The 15,563-nt window shown below is 36.6% G+C and overlaps 2 protein-coding genes across 3 annotated transcripts in view; one reads left to right on the plus strand and one right to left on the minus strand.

The window, feature by feature from the left end:
• Window positions 1-1,420: 1,420 nt before the first annotated feature.
• LOC21405249 (65-kDa microtubule-associated protein 4) lies at window positions 1,421-3,087 on the minus strand. Its single transcript, XM_024163243.1, has 4 exons — window positions 2,899-3,087; window positions 2,396-2,605; window positions 2,122-2,286; window positions 1,421-1,582 (listed from the first exon to the last, which is right to left on the minus strand). Exons 1-4 carry the CDS (start codon window positions 3,085-3,087, stop codon window positions 1,421-1,423), a joined length of 726 nt encoding a protein of 241 aa, XP_024019011.1.
• An 8,967-nt stretch (window positions 3,088-12,054) lies between these two features.
• Window positions 12,055-15,563, plus strand: part of LOC21405250 — a 5,421-nt gene continuing 1,912 nt past the window's right edge. For both annotated transcript variants that reach the window (XR_002901898.1, XM_010094539.2), the window contains exon 1: window positions 12,055-14,376. Coding sequence is in view for 1 of the 2 variants with exons in the window: in XM_010094539.2 (XP_010092841.1) it covers window positions 12,346-14,337 (1,992 nt within the window). In the remaining variant the exon portion in view is untranslated. The remainder of the gene's footprint in view (window positions 14,377-15,563) is intronic.

The raw sequence follows: 15,563 nt of genomic DNA on the forward strand, positions 1-15,563 counted from the left end.
CCTCTCTACCACCCGCCCCCCCCCCCCCCACAAGTGTTCCACGATTTCCATAATTCAGTTTTAGGGGGCATTCCGGGTTTTTGAGGACGTATAAACGGATTTCGGCGAATTTCTTTTGGAAAGGCATGAAACAAGCTATCATGTTTCCAGCTGCGAAAGGTGTCAGGAAGTTAAGACAAAAGCGCTCTCTCCGGCGTGTTTATTACAACCCCTTCCGATACCACAGCAAATTTGGGAGGACATAGCTATGGATTTCATTGGGGGAGCCTCCGAAATCTAAAGGGATGGACACTATGTTAGTAGTCATGGCCCGCCTTTCCAAATACGCGCATTTCTGTCCCTTGGCTCATCCTTACACGGCTAAACAGGTGGCCTCCTTATTTGTTCGGGAGGTAGTTCACCTCCATGGTTTTCCCCGCTCGATTGTCAGCGATCGCGATACGATCTTCATGAGTTTCTTCTGGCGCGAACTGTTCAAGTTGCAAGGAACTAAGCTTCAGCCGAGCACTGCCTACCATCTGCAGACGGACGGCCAATATGAGGTGACCAACCGCTGTTTGGAAACTTTTCTCCGCTGTTTTGCTTGTGACAAACCGCGGTCCTGGCTATTTTTTCTGCCCTGGGCGAAATATTGGTTCAATACGTCTTATAATGTGTCCATTAAGTGCTCTCCTTTTCGCGCGGTATATGGGCGTGACCACCCCACTCTCCATCGTTTCCAAGATAATTCTACGGCTGTCCATGAGGTCGCCACCCAATTACAGGAGCGAAATCAAATGCCGGATGTTCTTAAAGAACACCTCCGCTTGGCTCAGCAACATATGAAAATGTTTACAGACAGGCATCACAGGGAGGTATAGCCTCTCCTGGTGACTTGGTTTTGCTAAGGCTCCGCCCTTATTTCATGAAATCCCTCGCTCTGAAAGTTAACGAAAAGCTCAGTCCTCGTTTCTATGGACCCTTCGCAGTTTTGGAGAAAGTTGGTCCGGTTGCCTATCGGCTAGACTTACCCGCCTCCTCCAAGATTCACCCCCTTTTTCACGTGTACCAGTTGAAGCAATTTCGGGGGCAGCAGTACAAGGGTCAACCACCTCTTGAGTAGTTGACAGCCAAGCTGGAAATGGTTGTCAGGCCGGTCGCCGTTTTGGACTCTCGCACCATCCTTGTTGGGGGGCGCCATGTGGATGAGATTCTGGTTCGTTGGGAAGGCCTACCCTCTTAGGATGCCACTTGGGAACCTGTTGCTGTGATTAGGGACCAATTCCCAGCTTTCAACCTTGAGGACAAGGTTGTACTCGTGGAGGGGAGTAATGATAGGTCTCCTCTCATTAAGTTTGTTTACGCTAGAAGAAAGGAAGAATGACAAGCAAGGGCAGGTTGGTAATTTGAGTGAGAATTAGCCTTGGGGAAAGCAATTCAGTTAGGATTTCCGGTCTTGGGAATAAGGGAGGTGAGTTGGGCATGTGTCAAACTTAATGGGAGGAGACCTATCATTACTCCCCTCCATGAGTACAACCTTGTCCTCAAGGTTGAAAGCTAGGAATTGATCCCTAATCACAGCAACAGTTTCCCAAGTGGCATCCTAAGAGGGTAGGCCTTCCCAACGAACCAGAATCTCATAAGTTTGTTTACACTAGAAGAAGGAAGAATGACAAAAGAGGGCAGGTTGGTAATTTGAGTGAGAATTAGCCTTGGAGAAAGCAATTTAGTTAGGATGTCCGGTCTTGGGAATAGGGGAGGTGAGTTGGGCATGTGTCCATTAGGAGTATTGGCTAGTTGGTTAGAGGAGGGTAGAATAAATAGCCTAAGCCTGGAGTAGGGTGGTATCGTGAATTTGCTGTAAGTGTTGGTCATTTGGAGGTTTAAGGGTTCTCGAATTCTCCTCTTATCTATATTTTCAGTAATTCTTCAGTAATACAAGGAATTAGACCCATTTTCTGGTTATTTTCCATTCATTTCCTTACTTGTTCCTCACGTTCTTAGTAGAAATTCTCAGTTAATTCCAGGAACCTAACAGAAAAGAACGGTTTATTATTCAACAAGAACTTTATGCGTTGAGAAGATGTAAAAAAAAAATATTAGCAAACATCGTCTGCTATAATAGCCCTCAAATTAAATTACCATACTCACTTGGTTAAGGAATTCAACAGAAAGCATGTTGGTTTCAGTGATCTCAGAGACGGAAGCTGCGATTTTACAAGTTACATTATGAAATGTATTTTGCTCCACCATAGGTATATCCATCAAATTCCACAACTCCAACAGAGAAGTCACAAAATTTTGAAGCTGTTACAGCACCAAGGTTGAAAGGTTAAGCACAAAGAAAGCTTCTCATATGAACCCCTATCTATTTTGAACAAAACAATATAACAAGTACCATAATTTTCTATATTACCTTCTCCCATCTCTTCTTCTTGACCTCTCTCAATCTTTCTACTGCACCAGTCAAACTATTAATTGTGTTATTACTTATGTCCTTTACAGCCTTGGAATCATTCAATGTGGGATGAATCTCACAGATTGTGCTCTTAAAATCCACACCAAGAACCAAGCACAGCAAATTCAGAGTTGTCACTAATTCCTCAACCTGTGTCTGACGGTTTCTCTGCAGGTGAAATATGATGCAATTTTCCGGTCAAATTTAATCCATCATAACATGGATCGTTTTACTTCGCTGACTAGTCCTGCATTAAACAGAAGCAGTCTTCCTTTTTTCGGTTTATCTTTACACTTCCATGTTAAAAAACATGACATTAAGCCTACTTTCCTTGCTGCTGTTCCTAAGCTAATTATAAATTTCAGCATATTATTCATTAAGTGTCAACATTGTACTCAAATTCCCAACTAAAACATAATTAGAATTTGCTCAAGTTTATTCAGAAAACAAAAGGCTAGAACCTTCTCATTTTGATAATCAAGCAACAGCGCACGTAGTTCTTCTAGTCTCTTCAATGACAAGTCAGTCTCATCCACGACCATTTTATATAGACCATCTTCTATAGATCCGCTTAAATCATTTGAAATTTTCTCTAACTGATCCATAACTTCAAATATTTTGTTCTTCCTTTCAATTTTCCGTCTCCGCATTTCCTCGAGTTGTATAGAACGACAGACTCAAGCTCATTCTTCAATCCTCCAACGGCATTCCAAACAGCTTGCAGACACATATCAGAGATTGCAAACAATTACAAATATCCATTGGGACTTCCAGAACAGGGATACTAATAAATAAATCCATTTCCATCTTGGGTCTATGCAAGGCTTACATGAGATTGTTGCTCACCCAAAGCGAAGCAAATGTCCGAAATTTCTGTGCGAATCTTGGCAATTTCTTGTTTCATCTGTGCTCTATACTTGATTTTCTCGTCAACACTTTTGTTCAATCTCTTCCAACATCACATCCCTTTCTCGATCGGTCTCTCCAACTTCATCCCAAATTTCCTATGTAAGCAATAAAAGGATTTCTACATATATCAACCGCTTATGCAAAATTTCAACCAACACGAGCAATGCATCCTAGACCTTGAACTTCAGATCAAACGGGCTCTCAATCATGAAGAACACCAAGAACTATACGAGAAAAACACAAACTAGGCTCCAAATCCAATGGGGTAACGGGTTCTTGGTACTCTTCATGTGTTCTTGATCGAAAGTTCGTTTGTTCCGAAGTTCAAGGTCTAAGACATTCTTGGTGTTGGTCAAAATTTTGTATAAACATCATCAAACTACAACAAACAACAGTATTGGATCAAGCCTAACAAGCCAGAGAAAAGGTTATTGATTAAGATTAAAAACAAGCGATTTTATACTTTTTAGTCAAAGGAGATTAAAGAAAACCTGAAGTTCCTGTAGCATTAATCCGCAAATGATTTCTTTACGCACAAGCTGATCGTTATCCTGATTAAACATATTGAACCAACTGCCAATGGAAATATAAAAATAAATAAATAAAGTGAAATAATCATAGAATTTTACCTTAACATTTCATGTCTCTCATAAATTTTTCATCTTCTTTTCTCGCACTTTCTGTTCAAGAGGGTAAAAATCATCTATTTTTCGTTTTTTTTTTCCCAATATCGTCATCAAAAGCCAAGAAAGATAAGAAACAATTGAAAAAAAAAAAAGTTCAGACCTTGATTGACGATAAACAAAAGAAATGAAAAACTAGGTCATAATTCATATTGTTAATTCTTCCTCCAATGTGAAAATCAACAGTTGTGGTAGCTGAAACAGTGGATTCTTAGGCTACATTAACATTTTCCTTGCTGTTTTCTAGCCAACCAAACAGAGCGTAAAGAAGATGACGAACCTGATTTTGCACTACAATTCTAGGGTTTGGAGTTTCGAATAACTTTTTAGCAGATTTCGTCAAACGTAAAGCTTGAATTTGGCGGGAAAAGATTTTCCGAAAAGAAAAGAAAAGAAAATGGTGGGAGACGAGGGAGGAGGGAAAGAAAGGAGATTGAGCCGTTATGATGAGAAAAATCAGGGGCAACATGGTTTCGACACGTCGGCATTCTTGTGATCTTGGTGACGTGGCCTGCAGAGATTGACCTTGGGCATTTTCGACGGTGGAGATTGTCCGTGATCAAATTAGTTTTGAATTTTTGAACTCGGATTTTTGTTGCTAATTTGTAGCTTTGCTGTTCTAAATTTGCTGAAAAACTTGTACTACAAGTCAATAATGAATATTAATTAATTCTTAAAAATATTATGGGAGATTTATGCTTATTCGCGGTATTTATTGTGCAATTCTTCTGTTTGATTTATTATTAATAATAGTATAATACATTCTTCCTTACAAATATCAGTCATCAAAAAGCATAACTTACGTTTTAAAAATATTTTTAATAAATGGAAAAGAATTAGGGAAAATAGCTATCTTTTATAACAGTCACATTTCTATATGACATGCTTAACTATAATTGTCCTTTTATAAAAATAAATCAACTTAAATAAAAGTGTAATACTGAACAAACGGATAATATTGATTTCACATTTAATTTAAAAGGTCAATTCTAACAAAATTTCAAAAAAAATGTCATAAATTGGTGTGTCATAATATTATCAAGATCATGTATATAAAAAAAAGTATAGACATAAGAGTCGGATCCACTTTATTGAGGGTGGTGTCGTGAAAGCAACCATCTATATTTAAGAAGAATAAGGATAAGTTAAAAAAAAAAGAAAAAAAGGGTGAATAAAGTAAAGGGTTAATGTCATGGCAGGTTTTAGAATTATTGCTAATAGAACACGTTTTGTAAATCCTTTTATGAAACGATCTTATCTGGATGGTAGAATGGTGATTATTAAATTGAATTAGAGAAACCACTAAATTTAGAATACATTGACTGAGTGTCATAACTCTTACATAATTCTACATTGAAAATTAATTTTATATTATTCACCATTGGATGTTATTTCAATCTTGAGTGATTAATGGACTCGAGTCAATTTATCGTGTCTTTTGGCCTATCAAAAGCTTGATAAGTTGGAGAAATAGTATTACAGATAGTAGGAACGTTATTTTATATACATGAATTCATAACTTATCAGAGAAGATAAATAATATTCTATAAGTATAAGAGCATAAGGCTGCTCTGGAGAGGATTGAAGTGGAGTACAAGGAGCAGTTAGCAGGATTGAGGAGGGACGGGGAGGCTAAGGAGCAGAAGTTGGCCGAACAACGCGCCGTCACAAAGTTTCTAGAGCAGATGGGGTGCAGGCCGCCGAGGCTTGCTGAGCCTAGTAGCCGGTGAGAAATGTCTGTTACATGCAGTTGTTTCCCCGGTACTGAGCTGGGGAGTTCTTTTTTTTTTTTAATATTCTTATTTATTTGGTTGATATTTGTGTGTATTCTCTTCTGAAATGCTTATCAAAAGGGGTGTTATGTTTTACATATAATTAATCCTCGTTTTGATTGGACTACTGAACGAACGAAAGGGATTCATGTTTCGAGTAGAGAATTTGAGTTAAAAATTAAATTTATGTGAGAAAAAATATTGTAGCAAAAGAAGTTAAATTTGAATTTTTATGAGAGAAAATACTGTAGTAAAAACTTAAGTTGTGATTCGAACTAGTGAAACGAACGAGCCATTAATCCAGAAGAGAAAATAAAATTGAATCATAATTCATCTCTTTTACTTTAGCATTTAGTCTGAAAAAGGATGCAATAAGATGGAAATGCTTGTGTTATGTTTGTCAAAGAAAAGGAGATAATAGAATGTTCATGTTTTTTTGTTACTATCAATCAGAAAGATAATGGTTGAAATGCATCATATCTTATAAGGGATTTGTTTAGCTTTATTCATTGATCAAACCAACCTGAATTTGATAACTTTTTTTAGGGGTTATTGGCTTCGGAAATGGAAATATTTCTAAAGTCACTCTTTTATGCCTATATAAATATGTACCAGTATTCTAAGCCAAAAAGGAAAAGAGGAAAAAAAAATTATGATTCCAGTGATCTAAGGACTGGTGTTGAGTATTACTGAGTATAGAATGATATTGAGAAAAGTATATGTGTGTGTTGTCCTACATGAAAAGTTGATGAGAATGTAAAGTGATTTATATACATAGAAGGACCCAAGACCTAATAGGTTAACCTCTTTGGTCAAGTTAGGCTCCTGAAGTGTGTTGGGACAGTTTCGCATGTGGTGTCTCCCCAACAAGTGGTATCAGAGCTTATGGTTCATATGTGTCAAGCGATCACACTCGGTTGCAGTTCCCATGTTGCCTCCCGTGGAGAGTTGGTGTTCTTGCAGGTGCACGGATGGTGGAGCATTTGGTGTATGGTTTCAGCTCTCTTTCACATGCTTGAGCTGGCTCCCGTTTGGAGTGTGATGCTTAGATGTGCAAGCTACTTGAAACTTTAATTCGAGGGGGAGCTCGGTGAACACATACATGAGGGGAAAATTGTTAAGAAAAGTACATGTGTGTGTTGTCTCGCATGAAAAGTGGATGTGAAGTAGTTTATATACACAGAAGAACTAAAGAGCTAATAGGTTAACCTTTTTGGTCAAGTTGGGCTCCTGAAGTGTGTTGGCCTAATTTTACATGTAGTATCTCTCCAATAAAAGATTATCTAGCTAGCTATCTGAACAACTTAAAATCATAGCAAGTCTATCTAGCTAGTTAGATAGTTAAGTGTAAAGAAATACGACCAGAAACCAACCACTAAAGAATCAAGCACGCAACGAAAACGTAAATCTTTAAGAATATAAATAAAAATACCAAGAGATTTAAACGTGATTCGATCTAACTTGGATCTACTCCACGACAGAACACTCACAAGAACAATTCACTAATCTTTGAATTAAGTTACACCCTCAAGAAAGAAGGGTTGTGTTTAGAGTTATTTTTGTTTTTGTTTTTCACGTTTTTTGCGAAAGAAAAAATAAAAACGGGAGAAAAACGGTGTTTGGCACAATTAAAGATAAAAAACATAAATGAAAATGATTTTTTAGTTTAGTGTAAAATGGAAAAAAAAAATAAAAAATAACTTTTAGTCATTTTTTATTTTTTATTTTCATTTTTTCTTCTCTCGAGTAGAGAGAGAGAGAGACGTTAATGGATTTTTTTATACTGAAAATAATCTTTTGATAAAACTACCAAATGCATTTTTAAAAATAATTTCTGTCTGAGATTAAAAACGTTTTAATTTTCATATTCATACAAAAAATAAAATCATTTTAAAACGAGTTTCAAACGCACCCAATATTTATCTCTCACTATCTCACTTTCTCTGATACAGTTCTTGAAAGCAAGAACTCTCTCACTCAGTACAAGACGAATACAAAAGACCCTTACACTTCGTTGGTAGGAGGGAAAGAAAAGAGAATGGAAAAAAAACACATAAAAAGAAAGAAAATGTGAGGAAATGAATGAAGTTGATTTTCCTTTATAGTGTTTGGTATAATGAGATAAAAGAAAACATGTAATAGCCTAAATGACTATTTTATTAATTGTTTAATATTAATTTAGATTTTAAAATAAGAACACAAAAGTAAATTTAACTATCAATGAGTGAATTTGAGTTATCCTTCTAATGTTAGAGAAATAAAAAATAGTGGCCACACCATAATTTTTTTCCATCTTATTTTTTTTTTCTCTCCTCTCTTCATTCTTACCAAACAATTAATTCTATCATTTTCATCCAATAATTTATCTACTTACTTCCTTCCTTCAACTTTTCTATCATACCAAACAAACTCTTATTCTCACTTGATCACTCAGATTACAATTCAATCAATACAACATGACTCTATTCCCTTATGTACCTATAGGCCGCTTAGAGAATAACTATCCAGTACAGATGTCATGATCCTATTTGTCTGACTTGGCAACTTCTTAAATCCACATTAGCTAGTTCTTTCTTATTTGGCAGCCACTTGACATAACATTAAAACCCATTCATTTTACTGAGGTTAAAATTTAAAATTTATTATAATAAAAATTTTTATAAATAATTATATTTAATTTTTTTATTATAATAAAAATTTTTAAATAAAATTACATTTTAATTTAAATTAAAAATTTAAATCAACAAATTAAATAGATTTTAAAATAATTACTCCTGACTTGTTGGTGATAAATCATCAAGGCCATCAATGATGTGGGACAAGGGAATGTTTAATCAAAGCATGTCGATCGAAAAGGGTAGAAAGAGCCTCAATTATGATCACCATGACCAATTTCAGTGTATTCAGCTTCCACCACTTTTGCAGCCGATTCAACATTCGCTTCTACAGCAATGCAGGCCTTTTTTTTTTTTTTTTTTTTTTTTTTTGGTCTTTGACAACAGCAACTTGCATTGAGATTTTCCACACCGTCATTAGCAATATCAGCTGCTTCGGCGAGACTACTAATAGTAAGTGTACCAACTTGATTAGTGGCTGGAGCCTAGAGGATCAACCTAATAATTGTCGGGAGTTGTTTGGTTAAAGAATTTGTACCCCGATTCAAATTATGGTTCGTGATTTGTTACAGTATTTTTTTTTCATAAAAAATACATGTAAATTAAAAATAGTTTTAATCTCATAATTATAATTCATGAACCAAACGTCTCCTAAATTCATGATTGGGAAGAATAGTGTAAAATAAAGAAAATACAGAGAAAGGTTTTTGGGCATAAAAAAAGGGAGTTGTTCTTTTGGAGTGTAACTTGAGTGTAATTTTTGAGTTGAATTTGAGTTATAACTTGAGTTGAAGTTGTAACTTGAATAAAGTTGAGTAAAGTTGAAACTTAAAAGAATGTGAACTTGAATAAAGTTAGAACTCGAGTTGTCTTTTTTTTGAGTTTTTTAGACAAAAGAACATGCCCTAAGAAAATACTATGAAAGAGGATTATTCCTATTATACTGAAACTGTATGAATTGAGGCCTTAAATATATTGAGAAAAATATACCTTTACACTCACACAGTAGAAAAATAAACTGAAATAAAAATAATAAAAAAATATAAAAGATAAAAGTTTAGATAGTTCGGAAAAATTTCTTACGTCTACGGAAGAAGGATAAAAAAGTCATTAACAGTTCAGAATTACACACTCATACAAATTTTTCACTTTCCGTTTCTACCCAAAACTCTTAAACTATTTGTCTATCTCTTTTCTCACTTTTCTCTCTCTATCTAAAAGAAGCACTATTTCTCTAAATATTTTTCTGATCACACATAAAACTTTACATAAAACACTTATTTATAAACTCTTAATAAACCACAAAATAACCCTTACTTAAAAATTGAAAACAGTAACTTACCTAAAAATACAAAATTATTACTTTTTCAAAATCAATTTGAATCAATTACCTAACTAATATTACATATACAACATCTTGTAACTAACTACAACAGCTAACTACTAAAACGAATCCATGTGTATAGTATAATCAGCCAAGTATCAACGTCTTGTTAACTACACCAACTAAACAACGGTTAGTCAAACAACTCACAACTAATCTGAATCTATTCCTAGTAATACCCCATAACTATCTACGACTTTTTTCGCTGATTCGAGTTTAGAATTCGAGTTTTGTTACAGTAAAAAGTTCTCAGAAATAATCACATCTAACTTTTTTGCTACAGTAAAAAACTCTCACACAACATCACATCTAAACTCAAATTAGCGAACCGAACGGGCCATACTCTTAAATCTTGTACTTGAACATGCTTACTGAAGATATCTGCTATTTCGATTCATAGATGGCACAAGTCTTAATTCTTATGTCAACTGTCTTCTGCAAAACCGTTTCTCTCACACAAGAAAATAGAGATCAATCTCTATGTGCTTTGTCCCGAGTGCAAAGCTGGATTAGCAGCAATTTTGACACCAACAAAAAAAAAAAGGTATTCTAGAGATTTGGATTTTCAGCTCAATGGGTAGGGATTGTAGCTATGTAATCTCTAATCTCTATTCAGCAAAAAGAAGATTGCCAAGCGTCTACATTCGGCCTCAGTTAAAGAACGTGACATTATGTTGCTTGTTACATTATCAAAATACTAAGCTTGTTCATTTTATCGATTCAAATTTTATTAAAATAAAAATATCTCAGAAACAGTCACATTTAATTTTTTTATTATAGTAAAAAAATTTTACATGAAATTACATCTCAACTTAATTTTTAAATTTGAATCAACAAATTAAATAAACTATAAAATTATGTTCTAAATAAACGCTGTCCACTGAAAGTATACCTCCTATCCTCCTATCAGTAGAGGCCCAATCCGCATCAGAATAACTTACAACATTTAAATTGTCATGACGTCACTTTCTTAAATTGGGGTCATGACAAATGGGATTGAATAGCTTTGTAATCCACATCTTACATTTGACACTAATCAAAAAAGAAGAGAAGAACAGAAAAGCTTGCCCCAAGATCTTTACACAAAATTTTCAATATTCATTTACGCTAGCAGTTTGATTGAACGTTAAATGAACAAATTAACGCTAAAATATCATTTCAGCTTAATAATAGTTTGGTTAGTTTTTGTTGAAATAGAATAATATATTTCCATTTTTATACTATTTTTTATTTTTATTTTTCTTCTAATTTTGACACCTTAATATTATTATTATTATTTTTTAAATAATTACAAAATTATATTTTAAATGCAAAACATAAAATTTAATCAAAGCCATATAAGTAAATTAACAAAGTGCATTCTAATTCTGAGTTTAAGTAGGGGGTATAAATGAGACTTACAGCCTCGTTTACTTTGCGGATTTGAGTTTTCAATTCGAGCTGAGATGTGACATTTTTTTAGAGTTTTTCACTGTAGAAACTTAAAACTAAAAACTTAAATTAGTAAAATAAACGAGACAATAACTATGATTTGATTACTCCGATTCCAAATCCTAACTTTGAATTCCAATTCATGCCCACTTTCGTTAGGCATAAGAAAACATGTTAATAAAGCTTGTTTATGTCTTTCAAGGAGGGCAACAGTATGGAGGTTCATAAAAAGTAGAAGTATAATGTGATATTTATTTAATACAATTATAAAATTGAAAAGGAGTAATAACAATTCTAACATCAATGTTATGTTGGACAAATGTATATTATATATTTGATTTCTATATGTTACTTGGGATTACAAGAGGACATAGACAATAGTTAATATAGGTGCGAGTTCCGGCCAACTCAGATTTAGTAATTTAAAGAGAAATTTTGGATCAGCTTAATTCAATTTTAAAGAAAAAAATCGGCCTAATCAAACCCTAAAACTTAGCGGGCTGAAACCGGATCGATCGAGTCAAATCTTTATAAGTCAAAATTATTTAAAACAATAAATGTAAAGATACGGTTTAAAAATACTCTTTAAATTCAGATTGATTCGAACTAATCTAAATTTTTATAGAGTTGAGTATTAATGATTAGACTTTATACGGGACTGTTTGATTGGTCTAAATTTGCCGTTATATTAGAAGAGTCCTCAAAGTTCAGACGTATAAAGTGCGAAATTAATCGGAGAAAGCTGAATTTTTCCACAGCAAGAAAAACACAAAGCGAACAAACAAGAAAGCAACAAGAAACAAGGCTAATAGAACAAAGAAAAAAAGAAATTCGAAAAAAAAAAAAGTAGATAGAAGAGAGAGAAACAGAAAGGCAACCGCACAACTACAACTACAACTTCTCTTATTGAGTTTTTTAGTAGAGAGAGAAACCCTTGAGTTCTCAAATGTCAGAGAGAAACGGAACACTCCTCAGAAATAGAAAAATAAAATAAAAACAAAAAACCCCACACACACATTGCATCAGAAACTCTCACTCAAAACAAAATAAAAAACAAATCTTTTCTTCTTCCTTTTCCTTTTGTTGTTCCACTTCCTTGTTCAATTTTCTCCTCATGAATCCGAGCAAAACGGAAGAGGATCTCTTTCTCGACCATCTGGGCCCACCACCACCACCACCACCACCCCCACTAGCGGCTCAGATCATCTCCCACCACCACCATCACCACCACCAACACCACCATCAGAGCCAATCACAGCCGTCCATTCCCAACCCTCACGACGACCCTCCCTTCTCCCTCCCGGAGATCGTCATCTTCCGCTCCTCCTCCTCCTCCTCCTCCCCCTCCCCCTCTGACGATGAAAACGACGACGTTTCCACCCATCTCCCCCCAAACCCTAACCCTAATTCCTCAATTCTCCCCACCATGAACAACCAGAACCAGAACAACCCGAATTCCCAGCCTCTCTTCATCAGCCCCGAGCCCCACATCTCGTCGCAGTTCTACACCTTCAACCCCGAATCCCACTCACTCATGATCCGCTGCCTCCTCGAGCGCCGCCTCGCCACGCCGCCGGAGATCCGCGCCGCCACTCCGCGCGCCGTCCTCAAGTCGTGGCGCGCCGTCTGGAAGGACCGCAACGAGGACACGGCTTACCTCACAGCTTGGAAGCGGATCCAGGACAAGCTCTCCGCTCACGTCGACCAGAACGGTAACGAATTCCTCTGCTTCAAGAACAATTCTCAGCAATTCGTTTCGCATGTTAACCAGTGGCAGGAGATCGTTATGAGTTTCCATGGCGATACCGACATGAAACACCTAGGGCTTAAGGAAACCATTGATAGGATTAAGCAGGTCTGGACTGTAGGAGCGAAGTTTTATGGAATTCCTGAGAGTTATATTAGGGTTTGTGTCGCTAATTGCCCCGTTTGCTCGTCGGCGTCCTCCGGTGGGGCCGGGCGGAGCAAGCGCCGTAGGTTTGAGTATACGGAGTCTTTTGATGTGCCTGCCAAGGAGGTGCCCCATAGGCTTCAGCAATTGGCTGCTAAGCACAAGGTTGTGCTTTGCATTAGGCAGAAGTATATTAGGTATAAGCCGTTTATGGCCGAGGTTAAGGACTATGCTTGTCATAGGGCGGGAGAACCAGCAGCCAAGAAGTCGAAGATTTTGAAGAGGGAACCGTATGCGTCCAAGCGGTGTGGGTGCGGATTCCGAATTCGTGCCATTGTGCCGATTGCCAATTACAATGAGAAGGACAAGACTTTTGTTTATGAAGAAGAAGGGATGGCCGTTTTTAAGTTGTATGCTGTCCATTCGGGACATGAGCCGGGCCCTTTGGACGGAAATGCAAGGATTATGCATCGAGTTGTGGGGCATAAAGGGGGTTATTTGATGGATCAAGATACGGTGTACGGGGTGAATGAGGATATGGATAATGAAGGGTTTGGGCTGATTGGGAAGGATGAAGGGGATTTGCATCTTTCGGTTTTGCAGCAGGTTCATGAACTGAGAGCTGAAGTTGGGTTGTTAGAAGCAAAGATTGCCAAGATACCGCAAGAGTTATTGGGGTCTGTGTCTCGAGAGTTATTTGATATTGTCAGTAGGGTTAGGCGTATTGGGGAAGATAATTTGAAGCCGATTGGGATGCTACACGATAAGCCACATGCTGATGACGTGTTGGTTGGGGAGGATGATTTGGCTCATTGGAGTGATCATCACCATGAACGAATATATGTGGATGGAAAAGATACCGAATTGATCGAGGATGATGAAGACAGCTTTGGGAGAACTCTTGGGGATGTTGTTTCTTGGGACCAGATGAGGGCAGATTGTAGAAATGAAAAGGATTTGATGAGCGAGTCTTGTAAATCTGAAAAGTGGCTGAAATGCAGTAACTTTGACGAGAAGAGCATTCTTGATTGTGAAGATACAAAGCTAACCAAGCCCTTAAGACATGATGAGGCGTTAGTGGCAGATGTAGGTCTCGTTGGCATACAGGTTGATAGTTTCTACCAAGATAACACAAAGTGGTATGATTCTCCTTGTGGATTGGACTCTAGTGCTGATTGTGGGGATAGTGGCTTCAGACACGGGGAGATTGTTTAAAGTCTTTCTCGAAGAATTGGTTAAGCCTCTCTAACATACGTGAGTTTATGATACCCCTTCTCAAACTGGAAGTGTGTTGTACATTTATGTATACAGAAGATTGGAACCTCTAACATGCTTTTAGGTTCCTTTATTTATTTTGTGTGGTTCTGTAAAGTATAGCCCAATTGGGCTTTCTGCACAGTATGTATTCTTAACTATATTTGTTGACCAGGTTTTGGTACTTCGATTTAGATCGGTCCTAAGTCCTAACAATGCATATCGGCGAGTATTTTCTTCAACATTTGCTGTTGAAATTCTGTTATGCAGTACATGAGCAGTTTTGTTCAATTCTCATTGTGAACTTGTAAGATTTATGGAGCTCTGTGTGTGAGACTTGTAACCGTTCTTATTTGCAAATATTTGTTGCTTAGAGACTGCACACGCCCTCTCTTTCTCTACTGAAAGTTTTTTGACCAGCCTCGTTATTGCCTGGATCTATCTGTACCACACGGTGAACAGTTTAAGCCTCATAATGGTTGGTTCATTGTGCGTTTTGTTTTGGATGTTGTAAAATTATGAAGTCTTTGTATGAGTTTATAGAATTGTTGGGGACATATATAATTGGTCTTTTGTTTTGAGACTTCCGTGTGTTGCCGTCATGGTTTACATTGATTTTGTAGCAATAAATCTGTGTTTCAGAGGCATACTTCCTAGTTTCTCTGTATTAATGTCTTAGGACTAGGAAGCGTTTTTGGGTGGCTACTAAGCGGAAGAAATAAGATAACTGTATGGTGGCCCTGTTGTCTATTTGCTTGTACACATAACTTTTAAATGAGATCTGCATTTAATTGTTGTCGTTGTCATGAATTATAGACATGTTTGGTCGCAGAGGCTAATAGGCCATGAACGGACAGTGGTACTCTTCTTTCTTTCTTTCTTTCTTTCTATATATATATGTGTATATATTTAAGTATTATTTTCTCTCTGCATTATAGAGGAATGTGAAGTAACTGAGCAGTGTTTCTGGTTGTACTTGTGCTCGTGAAATTCTTGTGACTTTAATTGTTGAATCTCGATGGTGGCAATAAATCTCTCTGGTTGCAGAGGCATACTACTAGATTCTCTGTATGACTCATTTAGGACTAGGTAAGAAAGAAGATAATTACATGGTGGCCCTGTTATCTATTTGCTTGTATGTATAAATGTTATATGAGATCTGCCTTTAATTGTTGTCCTCAGCAGGA

The sequence above is a fragment of the Morus notabilis genome, unplaced genomic scaffold, assembly GCF_000414095.1.
Source record: "Morus notabilis unplaced genomic scaffold, ASM41409v2 Scaffold594, whole genome shotgun sequence".
Lineage (NCBI taxonomy): Eukaryota > Viridiplantae > Streptophyta > Magnoliopsida > Rosales > Moraceae > Morus > Morus notabilis.

Bases quoted from the DNA above. Each gene is read 5' to 3' on its own strand.
- LOC21405249 (XM_024163243.1), bottom strand. From the start codon at position 3,087: ATGCGGAGACGGAAAATTGAAAGGAAGAACAAAATATTTGAAGTTATG. The intron at 2,606-2,898 runs GTTCTAGCCTTT...TTTCACCTGCAG, and splicing joins TTGATTATCAAAATGAGAAG to AGAAACCGTCAGACACAGGT. The intron at 2,287-2,395 runs GTAATATAGAAA...GTGCTGTAACAG, and splicing joins AGAAGAAGAGATGGGAGAAG to CTTCAAAATTTTGTGACTTC.